At 50.7% G+C, this 20173-nt stretch overlaps 2 protein-coding genes across 4 annotated transcripts; one reads left to right on the top strand and one right to left on the bottom strand.

The window, feature by feature from the left end:
* Positions 1 to 804: 804 nt before the first annotated feature.
* si:cabz01090165.1 (uncharacterized protein LOC100333421 homolog) lies at positions 805 to 16305 on the top strand. 3 transcript variants are annotated; one of them, XM_037266884.1, is made up of 12 exons: positions 805 to 1889; positions 9676 to 9775; positions 10170 to 10440; positions 10920 to 11120; positions 11245 to 11411; positions 11471 to 11711; positions 11970 to 12182; positions 12268 to 12572; positions 12681 to 12864; positions 13060 to 13258; positions 13440 to 13678; positions 15736 to 16305. In XM_037266884.1, the coding sequence occupies exons 3-11, from the start codon at positions 10180 to 10182 to the stop codon at positions 13553 to 13555; spliced, it is 1887 nt and encodes a 628-aa protein (XP_037122779.1). In that variant the 5' UTR covers positions 805 to 1889; positions 9676 to 9775; positions 10170 to 10179; the 3' UTR covers positions 13556 to 13678; positions 15736 to 16305. The 3 variants fall into 3 exon arrangements, with proteins under 3 accessions (XP_037122779.1, XP_037122781.1, XP_037122780.1); XM_037266886.1 differs by lacking the exon at positions 805 to 1889 and adding an exon at positions 5673 to 6305; XM_037266885.1 differs by lacking the exon at positions 805 to 1889 and having other exon boundaries at positions 9495 to 9775.
* LOC119132021 (putative olfactory receptor 52L2) lies at positions 16156 to 19680 on the bottom strand. Its single transcript, XM_037266887.1, has 4 exons — positions 19179 to 19680; positions 18626 to 18852; positions 17314 to 17797; positions 16156 to 16659 (listed from the first exon to the last, which is right to left on the bottom strand). Exons 2-4 carry the CDS (start codon positions 18796 to 18798, stop codon positions 16330 to 16332), a joined length of 987 nt encoding a protein of 328 aa, XP_037122782.1. The 5' UTR covers positions 18799 to 18852; positions 19179 to 19680; the 3' UTR covers positions 16156 to 16329.
* Positions 19681 to 20173: the final 493 nt, after the last annotated feature.

The raw sequence follows: 20173 nt of genomic DNA, 5'->3' as shown, positions 1-20173 counted from the left end.
CAGTCCCGGAAAGAACTGCCCGAAAGCAAAGCAATATGAATCAAAGGTTGGCAATCAACCCGTAGCTACCGTGTTGCATTCTAGCTTGCTCTTCAAACCATCCGTCCCATGGCCAGCGTCTGAAAAACAACGTACAGTAGGGCACAAAACTCAACCCACATGCAGTGTGGAACTTATCCAAGTTAGCTTAAAAATAGCAAAACTCAAACCACATGCAGTGTGAACATCCAAGTTAGCTTAAAAATAGCAAAACTCAAACCACATGCAGTGTGAACATCCAAGTTAGCTTAAAAATAGCAAGCTATTCTAAACCTAGCTAGCAAGAAGTTAGCATTAGGTTAGCCCTAATCTTTAGTTCCTTTACGTGTTTCTTGTCTATTTTGGACTCTAGTGTCAGTGTATGCGAGTGTGTCGAGGAAGTCACGCATGGTCTCTCCAGACAACAAAGCTCCATTTTCGCCGTGTGTGTGGAGGAAGTCACGCATGGTCTCTCCAGACAGCAAAGCTCCATTTTCACAGTGCTCATCTCACCACCCACTGGCATGAGAATGGAGGCAGCTTGTGTCTGGATTTGCGTGTGGACCAATCATTCATCACTCACCCCTATCGAATGTTCTGAATGTCACAAAGGTTACTTGGATGTTGTTTAGAAGAAGGAGGAAGGAGGAGAAAAAAAACTGCGAAAAATGTAGTGGACCATAAGGTGAGCGTTCAAGGATGCTCAAAGGTTCCCTCTCGCTCTCTTACACACACCTGACCCAAAGAGACAACATAGAGTGTATACGTACCTGCACGACTTTATTTCATATTGTTTTGTGTGACATTGTGTGTTAAACACGTTGCAGCCCGGATGACCCGGAAGAGAGATCCTCCCATCTGCGATCCCTTCTCTTGCCTCTTGGACTTTTTCCTTGCCCTCTCGGGATTTAAAATGCTGTGAATATTTGCCAACGGTTTCTAAGAATTGTTGGACAGTGGACACGCACGCACACAAGGATGCTTTCACGTTTGACTGGCTGCATTGCGACCTCTGGGCTTTTGCTGTCGCTGCTTCTGCCGTGCATGGATTGTACTGCAGATGCAAATCAGCTTGAAGCTGGTTCTGCTCCGTGCAACGCAAGCGGTCCCCTTCAAATCAAGTTTGAATGAATGCTGGTCATGTTCTCTCATTGCCATTGAAATGGAAACTTTGCATCCGTGCTCTCAAGCGGCTCCTTCACTCCTGTCCCCGGAGGGCCACGCGACAGACGTGTGCTCGTGGAGTGATTGACAGATGGACGGTGGGCGGAGGGCAGGGCTTGTCCTTCTGTTCCAATCCTCTTCTATTGCTCGCTCGCTTCTGCGCATTCTCGCCTCGCTCGTGCACTCTGCGTGCGCGCCCACGAGAGGCTCCCACTTGGCGTGGCTGCTCTTTGCAGGGAAGGAAGGAAGATAGGAGCGTAGGAAGGAAGGCAGCCAGGAAGATTTGGAAGATGCTCGGAGGAGACGAGGAGCGCTTTCTGGCGGGATGAGAAGAGCACGCGCGAGCTGACGGACGGCTCGGCGTGCGCACTGCGGAGGCGCCAGGAAGAGAGTAGACGTGATTATTGGCTCCTTTTGCGTTATCACGTGTTATCGATCAGTGCCGAGCGGAACCGGGACCCCGCCCGCCTGGATGGAGGCAGGCGAGCACGTGCATGATCTGCAGGCTTCCCACAATCTGCAATGGGATTTACTTGTTCAGATGCTTGATTGACAGGACGGCACGGCGCGACGCGGCCCCTCCTCCCCTCTCACCCCCACCCACCCCACAACTGACCGTCTAGAAACGAGGACCCCCCCCTTCACACGCACAAACAAGCACCACTCCCCAGCCGTGTCCTTTCGACATCCTCACAAAGCGGCTGACGGTAAGCTTTTATTTTATTGCTTTGATTGATTGAATGATTGGCAGCGTACAAGGACGCAGCCTTTGATCTCTTCCTCAGTTGGCGGGAAGTGATTCATCGTCGTAATCTGATTACACGCTGCCATTATCCCCTGCGCGCGCGCATGTGCAGCGATACATGCACTGATATCTCCCCCACCCCGCCTCCCAAGCCGCCTCCCAAGCCGCCTCCCCCTCCCACCGTGCAGGAATGCGCGCGCGTGCGTGTGTGCTTGTACCGCCTCATCTATTATACATCAGGGCGAGTATGAGAAGCCCCAGGGGAGGAGGCAAAGGGGGGTGAGTGTGTGTGTGTGGGGGGGGGGGGGGCCTTGGATTTGGCAATGGAACAGCACGGAGGAAGTCAAATGCTCTCAACCACAATGTTCTCTTCATAATGCGATTCCAATTGCGACTATAAAACTCCTTCCTTCCTTCCTTCCTTCCTTCCTTCCTTCCTTCCTTCATTAAAGCCCCTCTGTTTCCTTCCTGCCTTCCTTCCTTCCTTCCTTCCTTCCTTCCTTCCTTAAATACTCTCTCTCTCCTTTGTGCTTTCCTCGTTTGCTCCAGCCATATTTATTTGAACGATTGCGGTTTCCGCGTCCCCTATATTGCTTTAGCGGCTAATGGCTACCGGCACACCCGTCGAGACAATGCCTCCATTTTAGTCCAGATTTTGCACCTTCCCGACCAAAGACGACAAACGCCTGACAGGCTTTTGAGATGATCCTCTAAAACAGGGGTCTCAAACTCCAGTCCTCGGGAGCCGCATTCCTACATGTTTTCCAAGTTTCCCTCGTTAAACACACCTGATTCAATGATCAGGCTCCTGCAGAACGTGAGAATGAACTGATCATTTGAATCAGGTGTGTTTAACGAGGGAAACTTGGAAAACATGTAGGAATGCGGCCCCGGAGGACTGGCGTTTGAGACCCCTGCTCTAAAACCATCCTTGTGTCTTGAATTTGTGTCGATGAGAGCTTGGAGTGATCCACAGCCAAAAGTGTGGAATGCGACATGGCCATTCAGACTGAAAATCTGATATGTCTGAAAGCCGCTTGGGTCGGATTTGGAAAAAAAATAGAAAAAAAAAATCCGGGTCAAGTTATTTGGAGCCTTTAGCTTGTCTTTTCACTTTCCACTTTCTTGATCCTTCCTCTTTGCACGGTCGAGCTCGGCCGCATCTGCACACCAACGAGATGCCATCGTGTCGCATGTGTGTGTACGTGTGTGTTTATCCTGGCCCTAATCCACGATGAGCGGCGCCATGGGCGGGAAAATGGGATTTTTCTCGAAATCATCCGATTGAAGGCAAGGCCGACGCCGGGTGACCTCGTTCAAACACGCCAGGCGGCCTTCGCGAAAAAACATGTCGGGAAAAAGCCGACAACATCCGTTGCTCTGATGTTTCATATTGCCGTCATTAGCGCCGTTTGCAGGATACGGGACTCTATACGCTGCTTCTGCTGCTGCTGCTGCTGCTGCTGCTGCTGCTGCTGCTGCTGCTGCTGCTGCTGCTGCTGCTGCTGCTGCTGCTGCTGCTGCTGCGTATGCCGCCCGACCCGCGTGCGCCGCCCGACCCGCGTGCACTCTGAGCTTTATTGTCAAATGGGTGCTACGGCTGGGACAAGTTAGGTGATTTCTCAAATAAAACGGGGACAATCTGTAGCCGGGCTCCTTCCGTACGGGTGCGAAGGCTGCGATTGAAATAGTTGAATGCGGGCTATTGTTATGGGCCCACTGTCCCCGCTAAGGAGCCATGGCGCTAACACGGAATGCGGCGGCCCCCGCGCCGATGCTGACGTTTGACTCAGCTACGGTGATGGCGGCACGTGCGCTTTGGCCCGCCGCTAGCTCGTTTGTGTCGGTTTAGCGCATTTACGAGTCCACCGGGTCTAGTTGACTTTGGCTTTGGACGAGCGCGGGAGGACTTCCTTTGCGGGGCGGCACCATTTACGGCCTTCTGCGTGTGTGAATAATTCAGCTTTTGAATATTCAGGAGCTGTCGCCTCTGCTCGTGAATATTCATGAGCCCAGCCTCTGATCATCAATTAAACATCACAGACATTTGGTTGATCCCCACGATTGTCTCTTAGCACAAGATGCTAAATCGGCAAATGTCGGCTCATATGGGCTACCAATTCAGACAAGAACACTTGCGTGAATGCGAGCGCACGCAGTCACATGTGGGAACACGCGCCAGGCCAGGGTATCAAACATATGGCCTGGGGGCCAGAACCGGCCTGTCACGGGGGCCGATCCGCACATTTGCTGCATTTTTTCCATCAAAGTATCTGCTGTGGCTCATTTAGTGTGCTTTTATTTTGAAGACGGAATAGCCGCTCCAAGGATTCTTGGTGGACTTTGTACGGACCGATCTCTCCTTGCCAAATGAATCTTTTGGTCCTACGATGCGATCGTTCCCGAGTCTACTGCATGGAATGATATTAGTGTTTGTGCTTGACCAACATAGCGACAACCGTTGCTAATAATTTGGCTTTGTCAAGTAACTGAATTGGCACTCAAAGGCACACACTGGCATAGAGTCGCACACTGGCTCACGCACACGTACATGAATTATTGAGGTCAGTTTTCTATTAAGAGCGCAGATGACTAATCCACGCTTTAGTGCGTGAAGAAAATAATCCTCCTTTTGTCTCTTTATGGCCTTCTAATGCGGCGTGTGTTTGTGTGTGTATGTGTATGTGTGTGTGTGGGGGGAGGGGGGTGCGCGTGTGTGTGTGCGTGTGTGCGTGCGTGCGTGCGTGTGTGCATATGTGCATGCGTGTGTGAGTCCCCACTAGCACAAATAACAAGAAGACAAAGCTGGAAATAACTTTTTGCTGACCAATGACTTCATTTGCCATTGTTTCATTTTACTTTGGAGGGATCTGAAGCCACAATACAAATGGAAAAATGAACATCGCGTCTCATCCGGATGTCGGCCCTCGCTAACACGCGCATTAGCGCCGCTTGACTGCGTGCTGCTAACATCTGCTAACAACGGCTGAGAGCGGCGAATGGCGAGAAGGCCCGTGGCGAGCCGATGACCGCGCGTAGCGAGACACTTTTTTAGCGGCAGGCGTGCCACTTAGCGGCTAGCGCGAGTATGTTGGTGTATGTGTCTGCCTGTGTGTGCACTCACGCTTGGTTGTGTGTACATAGTTTGCTACCTTACATCTGTGTTTGTTTTGTGTGCGTGTGTATGCACACATACAAGTGTGCGTGTGTGTGTGTGTGCGTGCGCGTGTGTGCCTGTGCGTGTGTGTGTGCTGAAGGTAAAAATACGTACATCATTACATACTCCAATATTTTCTTTATAATGAACCAATCACCTCAATACATTGAAGCGAGAGAATGGACACCGGCCGTGCTGTGCTTCCATCATAGATGAAAAAGCGCTGCACAGGAAAGAGGCCTCTGCAGTGTCAAAAGCTGGCTTCAAGCCGCTCGGCTTCCCTGGCCTGCTCGCGCCAACATCAAAGCGCCGTTCACACTCACGCATACACGGGCATACACTCTCACTTAGTTCCTTCCGCACACAGCTACAGGGGCTGCCAATCAGGTTACCAAGCCAACACTTGATGCTAATCAGCACTTTTGCACGTGGACAACTGTGTGCAAGAGTTTTTTTTTTAAATGGGTACTCATCAGGTCGCTGCCAGGCTCTTGTATCATGTGTGCATGCGTGCCTATCCATCCAATGCGGCGTGTGTACGTGTGTTTGTGTGTGTATGTGTATGTGTGAGTGTGGGGGGGGGGGGGGGGGTGCGCGTGTGCGTAGGCCAATCGCCAAGAAGCCCCCAGGCTGGAATCACAGGGACGACGAGATGTTGAGCCTTAATCTGATTGAAGCACACTTGACTGACTCACTGGACTGACAGACAAATGCGGGCTGCACACACACGCACGCAAATACAAATACATGCTTGACAGCACACTGTTGCACAGAGTCATATCAATGGCAGTTGATAGACACAGCCTCCTGTCTCATGGTTGTGCACAAAACACACACACACAAACCCATTCACACACAAGTACGCAAGAGCACAAAACACACACGCACGCATGCACGCGCACACATAGTACACTTGTCAGGTATGCGAGGGGACGAGGACCCAAAACGGAAAGATGCGAGGAAGCGGAAAGCGAAATGTCCAACTCCCCGCTTCCCTCAAATGCAGCATAAAGACAGACAAACTAACAAACGACTCAACGTGGAACACCAGGACGAGGCACAAAGGGTAGGAGGACACCGGGAAATGAGCAAACGAGAAGAAGTGCGTGTGCACAATAACTTGCCCAGACAGACGTTAACCACAGGCACGCCAGAAAACAAACTAACATCCGAAGCAACTCAAAGACGGACCGTGACAACACCCGCGTGAACGAATATCATGTGAGTGAGTGGGCCAGAAAAAATTGGACTAAATTCAGTTGGGTGAGCGTTTCCGTTAACGTGTTCGCCGCAGATAGAGACAATATTTCATAAGCAGAGCCGTGGCCACATTTTGTGTCGTTCATGCTTGATGTTTTTAGAAACACACCAGCTTTGATCTTTGTGCTGTGAGTGTGCGTGAGTGTGTTCGTGTGCGTGCGTGCATCTGTGTCATCTAAAAATAAGCTTTGTCTCCAGGAAGACCTTCCTAATGGAACTTCTCTGTAGTCACTGTGCGTGAGCGCGTGTGCTATTTTCCACCTGGCAGGTGGTACCATGGCCATCTCTTAAAGACAATAGGGCTGCTTTGACCAGTGGTCCCCAACCTTTTTTGCGCCACAGACCGGTTACGTGTCAGAAATATTTTAACGGACCGGCCTTTATATAAATAAATAATACATTTATATAAATAAATAATGCCGTTATAGTGAATATATAAATACGATGAAATAAAATGATACGACTGGCATAAAACCAAGTATAAACGACATTTTCCCCTAGCTGGAGTTTTGAGTTTTTCCTTGCCCTTTTGGGAGTTTAAGATCAGGGGATGTGTTGAGAATATTTGCCATTTTTCACATGTCCTGAGTGTTGTTAGTCACCTAAATGTTGAACAGAGGGTGTGATTTACCGAAGTCAAATTCCTTGCTTGGCACGCTCAAACATGGCGAATAAAAACTCTTGAATCTTGAATAAAAATAAAACTCACCCATTACGTTGAAATAGTGGGAGCACTGAGCTTGTTTCTCAGAAACGAGCCGCCGGTGCCATCTAGGCGTAATCGGAGACAATGACACCCGAAGTGGTTAAGGTTTGTCTTTTAATGCAGGATGCTTGGTCTCCATGTGTCGAAGCAGTTTTGAAGGCTTCATTGCCTCGTTAGCTAGCCTGTCGCCATACATCAGAGTCACCGGTGGCGATAAATCCATATTTTAAGTAGGACTCCAGAAATTTTCTTTTAAATGCAGCTTTCCTTTTCATAGAAGTCGTAGCCTCTTCGTCCGTCTCCTCATTGGGGGGTTTTCCCTTTCCGAAGAAGCCTTCCAAACATCTGTTTCTTGCTCATTTTTGCTTGCTTCGCGGGCTCGACTGACGTGACATGTCACGTGACCGAGACAAGCGTCTTGACCTGAACCGACGGATGTAATTGGGAGAGAATCGCCATTTTTAAAAATATTTTTCAAAATATTTTTTGCAGTCAGGCAAGTTCCATGTCGCTTGTGACAAATCTGCAGTCACGAAACACAAGAGTGCGCAACTCGCTTTACCCTAACGAGCGCAACTGGAGACGGAAAGCAAGATAACATGGGAGCAAGTTAACCTGTAACACCGGCCGGCGTGTTGAACTCCCACTCCCACTTGCTGAAGCCATTGATATGAAATACCGAAAGTTTTTGTTCTTCAGCGCCGCTGACTGTTGCTCCGTACTGCCCCCTTCAGTTCTGGCAACAATCGACACAGCGCGCTCGCCGAATGAAAAGTTAAAATATTCGGTTCTAACGGTACCACAAAAAAAGCAGGTATCGACGTATTTTTTGCGTGTTGTTACCGAATTGGTAGCGGAAGTATCGGTTCTTGTGACAACCCTACATGAAACATGCTCGCTCCAACTCGCTGTCACAAACCATCCGGCGACCACTCATCCTCAAGCAGTGCGCGTGCGCGCGTGCGTTTTAATCCCAACTGGCGGGAGGAATAATGCAAGTGGCGTCTTATCTTTTGGTTTGTGTGGTGGAAAGCGGCTTAGTCGAGGTCTCCAGCCCGCCCGCCTACTGCGGGAAGCAAGAAAGAATCATGCATAGGAAGGGTCACACACACCGGTCCATACATAAATGCCTGCGTGTTTTTTCTCGGGAGATGGGGAAAGAAGAAATGTGAACGCATGTGTCCTGCTGCAGCCAACGAGCGCACGCAAAATCTGCAAACAAATCAAAGACGCTCCGTGACAAGTGATTGCTTTGCGTTCCTTTTTTTATTCTGACTCAGCAGCCGACACCCAAGCGCGTCGGGGTCTCAGAAAAGATGCGTACGACCATCGAGCGGACAAACGGCTCGAGGACCCCGTTCTCAGCATCGACAGCACCTCCCTTTCCGGTCGACATATTTGTAGTTTTTTAGCCGAGGTAGCGTTTACCTGAGCCGCAAAAATTTTTGATTGATTAAAAGATGTCAACGGCTGAAGACGTCCATACGTACATTACACGTAACAAAATAAATCCCCTCAAAATATTTATGAACACGGCTCAGTAAGCTAATGCTAGCGCTAGCGAAAAGCTAACGAATGCATTTAACACATTGTGTTCCCTAAGAATATAACTATACAAGAAGTGAAAACAGAGCGCACAGCTCTAAAAATCAGCAGACAGACTGCTATGAAAACAGCTGCATCGACACGCAATATTATGAAAGTGAAATACACTTTTATTATTTTTGTGTCATCTCAAGCTTACCGCTTTACTGTGTCCGTCGTTTCCATAGATTGAAGGCACCGAACCACTATCGAAACAAAGTCTTTTGGCGAAACCTTCTCTATAACACTGCATGAAAAATGAAATTTGACCAGGCACTTCTTTAAGGTTCTGGTGCAATGAGTTGTGTGGCTTGATGCATCCAACACCGGACATTTTGATCCCTCCACTTCGGCATCCTTGAGTTGTTTGGTAGTCCCGCCCCATTTACAGCCCCAATGGATGGCTGTAATAGAAAAAAATACATCATAGTAAACAAGCATCAAGTATTAGCATCAAGTGCTAATACTGTCATGTAAACAACGCTGCCGTCTTGGTACAGCTGACTGTCACGGAACGGATGGAGCAGGGCGACCAAATGCAGCTTGGACCAGGGTTTATTGAGCAAAACACAAACTAACAGACTCGGCAAACTGACATGGCTTACCAAAACACCAAGAGGACTGCCCAACAGGGACGTGAAACAAAAGACGTGAAGACATTAATGATCCGACGGGGAGTGACACGCAGACAGGACTTAAATACAAGACAGGTAACGCGAGGCAGGTGACTGTGATTAGTACATGGTTTGTGAGTTGACACAGGAAGGGAGGGGCGAGTACAGAGACAGACAGAAACCATGACAACCTAGACACAGTAACACAGCTGGGGACGAGACGTGACACTGACAAAACGAAGACATATTTGTACATTTATGTTTTGGATGTATTACTGTTTTTTCGGACAATATCAGACAGATAAACAATATGAACAAAATGAGCAAATGACAGTAATTTGCTGTCAGCAAAAGTCTGAAAGGACTTGAAAATATTCCATAGTACTTTGCTGTCATCAGCACCCGTCTGTCTCTCTACCGCCCGCAGGCCAACGACGAACACCTCGAGGAATCAATGAGGGCTTTGGGACGCCTTTAGCCCCACCTCCGCAGCCACACCCTACGTGAAGAGGACCGCCCCTTCTCAGGTACGACTGTATGATAATTGGCCGAGGCTCTTGATGATGTCACGTGCAGCGGCGTTATGACAAGAAATTCTGCATTAGCGTCCTTCTTAGATGTATATACACTGAACCCAGTGGGGGACCACAAAGCCTGCAGCAAAACGCAGTCACTGGTCTTCAGGCATGTCAACACGCATTCAGACACACACGCACACACGTATGTGTAATGTTTTGTTGCGTGAAGGCTGAGGCCAAGTTGGGTCGTTTCAGCTCCTGTGACCCGTACAATGTCGCACGGTTCTATCTGTCTCTTTTAGGACATTGTACAATGCTGTTACCTTGCGCATCTTGTGACACTGTGGTTGTTCTGTGGAGTTCTTTGCTGCTCGTTGAGCTGCTCACACATGTGCGTCAGCAGGAGCGCGGCCATGGGGGGCCGCTGGCCGCCGCCCCTGCCGGTCCTCCTGGCGGCGTACTGGCTGGTCCCGCTGAGCAGCGCGTCGTCATCCATGCTGTGTCCCGAGCGCTGCACCTGTCAGAACCTGCTTCCGTCCTACACGGTTCTGTGCGCCAAGACGGGTTTGCTCTTTGTGCCGCCTAACGTCGACAGACAGACGGCCGAGCTGCGCCTCATGGACAACTTCATCACCACGCTCAGGCACCGAGACTTCGCCAACATGTCCAGCCTGGTATCTACGTCCTCACTAGCTTCATTTGCGGTCTGACATTTTTTCAGCGCCGCGTCAACGGCGTTGCTGGCCGTGAGCTACGTTAGCAGTCAGACAGCCATTGTAAGAATCCAACCGTTGTTCTCGCCCTGCTTCGATATGATGGGCCGCTGCAAGCCGGTGGCGCATGGCTTCCAGTCAGGCTAAGCCGTAGAAGTAGAGAAACATATCCAGCAGTTACAGTTACTTCGAGCGCCTCAATTAAGAAAGTGACGCTCGTGCCTCGGCTACCGGCGTGACGTTATGCGCGATGGTCACATACGAACTATGGTTGCGGCGGCTGGCCAGATCTGACCTCAGTTCATTTCCAGACCGACGTCAGTCGAGTCGCTAATAAAAGGGCAGATCACCATTACGAATGATAGAATCTGGCGCCGGTCTCCATGACAACGCCCTGCTAGCATCCTGCCTGAGCCGTTTGTTTGCTGTCGTGGCGGCAGATCCACCTGACGCTGAGCCGTAACACTATCAGCCAGATCCGGCCGTTGGCCTTCGCCGACCTCCAGGACCTGCACGCCCTCCACTTGGACGGCAATCGTCTGACTAACCTGGACGACGCCCACTTCCAGGGCCTGGTCAACCTGCGTCACCTCATCCTTGCCAACAACCAGCTGCACCGCATCTCCCAAGGAGCCTTCCAGGTCACTTCTTGATTCACATTGGCACATTTGTGGAATACTCTAGTCGCCCCAGTTGAAGCTCCATCCAGCTCAATTCAAAAAGGTAAACTCCTCCATTCTTTTGAACCCCATCCTGTCCCGGCAGGACTTCCTGGAGACCCTGGAGGACTTGGACCTAAGCTACAACAATCTGGTGGACGTCCCGTGGGAAACCATCTCCATGCTTGCAAGCGTCAACACACTCAGCCTGGACCACAATCTCATCGAGAGCGTTCCCGAGGGAATCTTCTCCAACCTCCACAAGCTGGCCAGGTGAGTTCGGAAGGCGGGCCCCCGCGAGGTTTCCGTCGCTAGCGTTCCGTCTTGTCCAGGCTGGACATGACGTCCAACAAGCTGAAGAAGATCCCGCCCGACCCCCTCTTCCTGCGCATCCCGGTGTACGCCAAGATGAAGGGCTCGCCGTTGACCGCCTTGGTCCTGAGCTTTGGCGGGAATCCGCTGCACTGCAACTGTGAGTTGGTCTGGTTACGGCGCCTGACCCGCGAGGATGACCTGGAGACATGCGCCTCCCCTCGAGACCTCGCCGGGAAGTACTTCTGGACCATCAGAGAGGTGTGACGCTGGTGCGGCGACTGTGGCTAGGATAAAGAGCTTTGTTTGGATATGGAGCCTACTAACAATTTGTTAGTTTGAAGGATTTGAATGGCAACAGCTCAGCCAAATACCAGACATCTCGCCGCACGCCGCTAGTTATTGATGAACCTCCATCCTCCTTTACTTTTCAACACTACAAACAGCTGTCAAATACAGAGCGCTCATTTCCATAGCAACCTTCTCATTTCACACCCTCATTTGAACATCTCGCTACAGGAGGAGTTTGTGTGCGAAGCTCCGATGATCACTCGCCACACGTCTAAGATGTTTGTGATGGAGGGCCAGGAGGTGAGCCTGCGCTGCAAGTCCATGGGCGACCCCGAACCCTCCACCCATTGGGTCAGTCCCGACGGGAAGCTGATGGGCAACACGTCGCGCACCGTCTGCTACGACAACGGCTCGCTGGATATCCTCAAGGCTTCCGTCAAGGTGGGCCGGGAGGGACGCCGCCCCTTCTTCTCTTGAGGCGCTGCCCTCCTCCCTTGCTGAGCCCCTCCCCTCGAATTCCCGGCAGGATTCCGGAAAGTTCACATGCATCGCATCCAACGCGGCTGGCGAGGCCACGGCGCCAGTGGAGCTGGTGGTCAACCCCTCGCCACACTCGGAGCCCAAGCCGGACGCCGACCCGGGGCCCTCGGACGTGCCCACGTCCATCAAGTCCAACGGCGGTCAGGCGCGAGTCGCCCAGCAGCGGGTCAGCGTGTCCGAACTAACGGCGAGCACCGCCCTCATCACGTGGCCCGCGCAAAACCACATTCCCGGCGTGCGCACCTACCAGATCCAGTACAACAGCTCTGTGGACGACGTCCTCATCTACAGGTGAGCTCACCCGCCCTAGCCTGTCGTTGGAAGGCTCCTCCGCCCGGGTCTTGCGGCCTGTCCAAAATCATGCACGGACTGATTGATGGATGGATGCTTTGGCTGCAGGATGATCCCGGCCAATCACAAGTACTTCCTGTTGAGCGATCTGGCGTCCTCCCGCGATTACGACTTGTGCGTCCTGGCCATCTACGACGACGGCCTCGCCGCCTTGACCGGCACCAAGATGGTGGGATGCGTCGCCTTTGCCACCGAACCAGAGTACGGACGGTGTCACTCCATACGAGACCAGGCAGGGGGCACTCTTTACCTCTGGCGATGTGTGTGTGTGTGTGTGTGTGTGTGTGTGTGTGTGTGTGTGTGTGTGTGTGTGTGTGTGTGTGTGTGTGTGTGTGTGTGTGTGTGTGTGTGTGTGTGTGTGTGTGTGCGCGCGCGTGCGCATGCGTGCGTGCGTTGAGATGTTGACCTTGGCGTTTGGCTTGTTCAGTTTTTGGGTGGCACCATGATCCTGATCCTCGGCGGCATCATCGTGGCGTCTGTTCTGGTCTTCATCTTCATTCTGCTGATGAAGTACAAGCTGCACAGCAACCACCACCACAAACACAACACCGACGCCCGACACGCCCACGTCTGCTCGCAGACCAACGGAGGGGGCGGAGGCACCGCCCTGCCCTCACCCGGACAAGGTGACGAGGGGGGCTCAGCTTGGCACGTTTGCTGATGGATTGGGCAACTTTTCACACTATTCTAGCCCCTGACAAATGTATCTCCTTTTGATGCTCGAGTGGAAACGAGTGAAAAGCCACAGAAAGGCGCCTTCTCAGGCGTGGCAAACGAGTCATCGGCGATGCTCTTTTTGTTCGGCAGGCGCACACAAAGGCCGCCAGCTGTCTGCGGACGGGTTGCCGGCCGCCGCTACCCCCGCCGGCCTCAGGGGAACGACCGTTGTGGATTTGAGCGCCGCCGCAGTGGCGTCGCAATAACAAAAGGAAGCAACTGTCTGTCGAAGCCAATATTCCACAGCCCCTCCCCGTTTTTATCTTTCGGTTTGCCGCTGGTGCCCGGGCTGAGGAGGGCGTGGCAGTGATCAGCGTCGTCCCGCGCCGGTGAGTAGCATTTTGTTTTTGATATTGTAGCTAATGTCATGAATTATTACTCTAAGGATTCAAATCGATTATAGGTCTTTTTTCATATTTAAAACATGCCAATGTTCTCATCAGATCTATTATTCGTATTATTTTTATGTTTTGACAATCTTGCATGCAAAACTATATTAATTCATTGGAGCAATAGCTTACTAATTAGTTTACTTTTTGATTTCTGAGTTTGCTTCAGGTACTTATACTGTTGCATTGTCTTTCTTATTACTCTGATACACTCTGTTTTAATCGTTATACCTTTTAAAATAACCTTTACGCCTTACCTTCCGATGTATAGAGGCTTTGCAGTCACGTGGTTTTATCACGTGATTTTGTGTTATGCCGCCATCTTGGCGGTCAACTAGTCAGCTCGTTCCTACGTGTTTGTATGGATTGTCTGATTTCTGCGCTACGTTTTCACCGATTTCTTCCGAATTATGGCTGATTTGCTATCCAACGAAGTTAGGCATTTGGATGAAGACTCCAAGAAACGTCACAGAGAGAAGTTGAACCTTGTTGGCACAACGGATCCGTACCTTTTACCGAGAAGCATGCTAAAATCGCCCGAGCATTTTGCAACAGCCGACCTGCCTGAACGCTCATATCCAGATATTTATAATTACCTCGTCGATTTGTTTTGTAATGGCATTTCATAACTTGACATATTAAAAAACTGAATAGAGTGAAATCATTCAGATACTGTACCTGTCAGTTCAAGTTGCTACCATTTTTATTATTTGTTTATTTTTGCATGATGCCACATCTGATTGGCTTGAAAACTTAACCAATAAATATAATTCAATATTTACATTGATAACGTTTTCAAGCATCATGAAAAAATAAACACAAAATAAAAACGGGGGGGTGAACTGAAGAAATCATCCCATTCCCTGCCTTGCTGCTCTTGCTGCCTTTCTAAAAATGCACCCAGCATTTTCAACAATCATATTTGTATCATCCCATATTGTATTATTTCACATTTTGTGAAACAAATCAGGGGTGAATAGTTTGTTTACATACCTGATATGAAGTCCTCATTGCATATCCTTGTGTAAATCGTAGGTTTCCATCGTTCACGACGAATATCCGCGATCCATTTATCACGTTTTTTCATGTTCGCCGGAAATCTATAGAAGCTAAGATTTGGTTTATCGCCTCGTCTATTGCTACATCCAACAGCACAGCAGATATAACAAGAAAGCGTGTGTGAGTCGTTGACCGGCACTGAAAAGTTGACCGCCAAGATGGCCGCCAAGCTAATGTGGGTAGCTTGATGACGTCAGCTGCAAAGCCTCTATTGGTCAACACGGCATCCTAACTTAACCATACAGATGAGGCACTTTGCAGCAACACTGCCCCCTGCAGGTGCGGTGGCTCAACTACGAGCACATTTTCATGCTGACGATGATTGTCAAGTTTTGCTTAACTCTCAAGTTGTTTCTCAACTGTCAAGTTGTTAGTTTTCCCCAGTTCTTTGCCCCAACTTGAAAAAGGGCCTGGGTCCTTTGAACGCAAGAACAATTCGGACTTCGTCTTTTTTCTTTCTTTTTGCAGCTTATCGCACAACTACTTGGGAGGTTGATTAGTCAGGTTGATAAACAAAGAAACGTTGCATTATTTTGAGTTCAATCAATTTCAGACAAACAGCCTGTATGTACCCCAAAGCAAACAATTCAAACATTTTAAACAAAGCATCCAAGTCCATTTCCTACTAATTGCGTGTGACCAGAAACTGAGGGCTTTCTGAGAGTTTCTTTTCTTTTCTTTACTTTCTTCCACTGTGAGCCATTCACTCCTTTGTTCCCCGGCTTTTATACCGGTCTGTAGGCAATTATGGCCGCCCCTGACACCTGACAGGAAGTTTGGCTAATTGCGATGTGGCTGTTTCGCTCTGCCCCCTGCAGGTCTGGAGGAGAACTAGTAGACCTTTTCTGCCTCTGTTAGTTGACATGACAATGACGTTCACGCTAAGTCTATGCACGCCATAGCCGAGCGATCTTAACGCAGGTGTGTCCTCTCTGCAGGAGCCTTCCTGGTTGCATGAAGCACCCCCTGCGCACCCAAACTCACAAGCAAAGTAAGTCCACATCAGATGGTCTGGCACCACCAGGACTTCTTTGCACTTTTGGGACGCCCGACCCACATTGCCCGGCTCCTTCGCCAGAATCGACGAGTAAAGTACTCGTATCGTCGAATGGAAACAATCGCCTTTCCGTGAAGACGCTTCCTCGAGCGGCGGTCTATAGAGAGCAGCCGACGAGGAACATTGTGTGAAGAACGCTCTTTTTAAAAATGTTCCGTTTAGAACATTCCAGAAGACGACTCGGTGAAAAACATTCATGATGGTGATAATTCTCAGAGCGTCTGTCACTATACAGTACTTTTTGTTCTGTGTAGATTACGGAAGAACCCGAGTCTGGACATTTGAGGACTGCGTGAGGAACATAAACTCCAAACGAGCTCTCTGTTGAGCACACTTCTCGGTTGCTTTGATTGTTTCACTCAGCAGCGCCACAAAGCCACACGTTTTGCTTTCACTGAAAAGACAAAAGTGGGATTTATAAAGAATGAAATAAAACAAGTATTTTCATTGTTAAAGCAGTTGAGCGTCTTGACATCTACAGGGCGCCGTTGGCGGGCGAGACCTTGCCCTTGGTCTTGGCCTTGGTGGTGTCCCTGAAGCCAAGAAGGCTGCAGACGCCGTTCCTGATCTCGGCGGTGCGGACCCCGTAGATGACGGGGTTGGCGGCGGCCGGGGTCAAGATGTACAGGAGCCCCATGGCGCTGTTGGCGTCGGTGGGGATGGCAAGACCGAGGTTGTGCGACAGGAAGGTGATGCTTCCGACCAGGTAGAACACCGTCATCACCATCAGGTGTGTGCCGCACGTGTGGAAGGCCTTACGACGCTCGTCCCCGGGGGCCGCCGCCCGCACCGCGGCGACGAGGATCTGAGTCAGCAACCAAGTGATGAGATATTGCAATATTGCTCACGGGCCCATCTCACCGGTGGAGACCGAGCCCCCGTTTGCGCTCTTGCCAGGGCGACGTCTTGCAAGACTAAACCTTTAGTCGGAGAGGCGCCGCTGCCGCCGCCTTTTTGTGATGTCGTATAGACTCTGCGACAAAGTACGAAAGCGGCACTGCCATGTCTCCGGCAAAGACGCAGAGACCTTGCGGGGACGATTCCCTAAGTTGCGAGCAGGATTAAAGGCCGCGAGAATTAAAGGCCGCGATGTCTCAGAGCGCAGCCAAAAGGAAAAACAGAACCTTTGAGAATCGACTCAACTCACTGGCGACCTAATCATCCAGGAGACTACGTAGCAGAGATTCGCCTCACCTCGGCATCGGGTGGCTGACAAGTCTCCGGACCAGTGAGATAGACCTGTCAAGTAAACATTTCACCACGACGCCACGGATACTTTCTGGCTGGCAAAAGTGAGTAAGGCAAAGCCTTTGAGGAAAAACAGGCTTCAGTGACGACTTGAGCCGTCTGGCCGGCAGTCGTGTTTGGTGTCGGGCCAATCGACGATCCGACCGTGCTCGCATTCTGCCATCCGCAAGTATGACGGCAAGCGTCGTTCTGAAACGGAGAGCGTGGAAACCTTGGAGTAGGAGAAGATGATGAGCGGGATGTCCACGCCCACGAAGCAGACGATGACAGCCACGCCGGCGGCAGCGCTGCGCCCGGTGTCGCCGCACGCCAGGCTGACCAGCGCCATGTGGTCGCAGTAGCAGTGGCGGATCACGTCAGAAGCGCAGAAGCGCAGTGAGCCGGCCAGGCCCACCAGGGTGGCCATGACGGCGCCGCTCCGGGCCAAGGTGAAGAGCGTCAGCGTGACCAGCGCTCGCCGACCCACCAGCTGCTTGTAGCGCAGCGGGCGGCACACGGCCACGTAGCGGTCCAGCGCCATAGCCATGAGCAGGGTGGACTCCACCGACGACAGGAAGTGGGTGGCGAACATCTGCGCCAGGCAGCCGGCCAGGGACACGCGGGTCCCGTCTACCAGCAGACCCACCAGGGTGCTGGGGATGATGGCGGCCACGGCTAGCAGGTCCACCAGGCACAGGGCGCATATCAGCAGGTACCTGGGTACACGTGCTACATGCTTTGTGCTCCACGGTAGTTTTCTGCATGCTGCTCCTGCTGCTGCTGGGGTGCTTTGACTTACGGGTCTGACAGGTTTCGCCAGCTACGAGCTACCGGCTACCGATAAAAGGCTAAAAGGATTTTTTGAACGGGAGAGCCAAAGAAAACAAGGCCGAGACGCTGACACCGAACTAGCCACCCAATGTAAATATGCGTGAGCGCTCCCTGTCGCTTAGGGAGTGCCCTGACAAAGACAGGCAGGCAGACGTCTTTGACTGAAATGTGTTCCTGCCATTGATTGCACTCTTACCTCCACAGTTGTGCATTGTGTTCTTCGAGAACCAAAGAGGAGTGTTTCATCCATCTCCTTGATTGGATTGCTATTCCTCGACTATGAATTGAATGGCACGCACCGTCGGCGTATCCCGGGCTCCTTTCCAAATCTCCTCAAAGTCTTCAGACGTACAGGTAGCGTTATTTGCGTCACGAGCTCGGTCCCGGGAGAAAGTTGAATCGTAAGTCAAGGCACAGCAGCATATATGGTACATCGGTGCGGTACAGTGAATCCCTTTCCATCGCCAAGCTTGTATTGTATTCCATCGCCAAGCTTGTATTGTATTCTGTCGATAGTTCCCTTTTACACAAGTTCCCAACAACAATTCTCTACATTTGTATTATATCCAAATGTTGTGAAAAAACGCTTAAAGAAACCCTGTCGCCAGCGGGTCACAAACGTGAAAGAAGGCACGATGTAATGGGGGTTCACTGTACACGTGCAATGGCTAGATGCCACACGGATGGATCTACTATACACCACTATCAGGTACATTGGGCTGTGGAGACGCTCCACGCTGGCGATGACATAAACCAAAAGTACGTTGCCGAGCAGCGCCAAGACGGAGGTGGTGGCCAGCGGTGGCGCCAGGACCCAGCGCCGCTCGTCCAGCGCGGGGAACCCGCAGAACACAAAGGTGCTGTGCGACGAGTTCTCGGCTGACATCTCGTCGTAGACGACGTCGCGATTACTCGGGAACCCGAACGGTCCCTCGAGAGCCTAGCGCAAAAAAGAGCTGTCTGTAAATGGCAAGATTTAGGCCGGGGGTCAAGCCGCTTTCACGAGCATCGTGCTAACTCACAGGCAAAAACCAAGGAGAACGCTAGCCGCAAAAAAAAAAAGCAAGCCGCTAAGCCGGGCTGGCCATTCCCATCCACGGCTGCTGGAAAAAGCGTTCCAGCACTTTCTTCAGACTATAAATCAAACTCTTCTGGGTCATCCTTTTAATTATGAAGCTGAAAAACAAGAAACGTCTTTGGCCGTTTCTACCTACTAGCAAAAACGAAGCCATCGAGCCAAAGTGAGCGGTCGCCTCCGACCCTTACCTGCAGTCTGTCCGCCGCAAGAAGGCTTGGTGGCGCCGTACTTGGCCTTATAGGTCAATGTCAAAGGTCCCGTGGGGATGAGCGGGTCCCGAATGCGGCGGGCGAGCAGCTCTCTGACTGGTTGCCTGCCGGTGGTCGGACCGAACCAAATTAAACTCCAGGGTCTCGTCATGGAAACGCCGGAATGGAACTCTTCCTTGTGAGAAACTTGTTAGCGCAAGCTAATTAGCCTCAAATGAGCCAATTAGCCTCAAAGAAGCTAATTTTGCCCAAAAGGGTCTTCCTCGGCCGCCTCTAATGGTCTGATAACTAAGGCTGTGCTAATTGCTTCAAGGTATTCATGCACGTCGCTCCCGTTTATTTTTGTCGCGGTATTGTAACATGGACGTGTTGCAGTTTCCTGCATTTTTTTTTTTTTTTTAAAAACTCTAATTCTTCCACACAGTCCGCCGGTGGACCTCGAGTGTTCAGATCCGTTTGGGGTCCTAACACTTTGATTACGTCACGGTTTTTGCGAAGAAAACTTCTAAAAAGGAGTCTAGAACATTTGATTTAGGCTGTACGGTCTGGGATTGTTCATTTATTGGACCACGTTATTTATGGTGGAAAAAAGTGCATCGCGATTGTGACATTATTTTGAATGAGGCAATCTCCTACCATCCACTCAAGGCGTCTCCAGATGTGGTTGCAAATTTGACATTTTCCTTTTAAAACGGCAAAAGCGTCAATAAATCCAATAATCGTAGACCGTGCGTTGTTTTTAGAAGCTTTCTTCGCAAAACTCGTCTGCATTTGAAACTTTAGAAAGCTTCATTACGTCCGCTGACCGGCGCCCGCCGTGTTGTCTCGCTCGGCCATGAATGGACTCCCGAGGGTGAGCGGTCGGTCACTGGATGGCAAAAGCATGCTTGTTCCATCACCATCCCCCAAGGAAGAAGATGGAACAACAACAGGACCCAGGAGACCAATCAGGCTCATCCTTGGACCACATAGCG

The sequence above is a fragment of the Syngnathus acus genome, chromosome 13 (genome assembly GCF_901709675.1).
Source record: "Syngnathus acus chromosome 13, fSynAcu1.2, whole genome shotgun sequence".
Taxonomy (NCBI): domain Eukaryota; kingdom Metazoa; phylum Chordata; class Actinopteri; order Syngnathiformes; family Syngnathidae; genus Syngnathus; species Syngnathus acus.
Note: the sequence above shows the minus strand (reverse complement) of the source record. Positions and strands in the feature narration are given on the sequence as shown.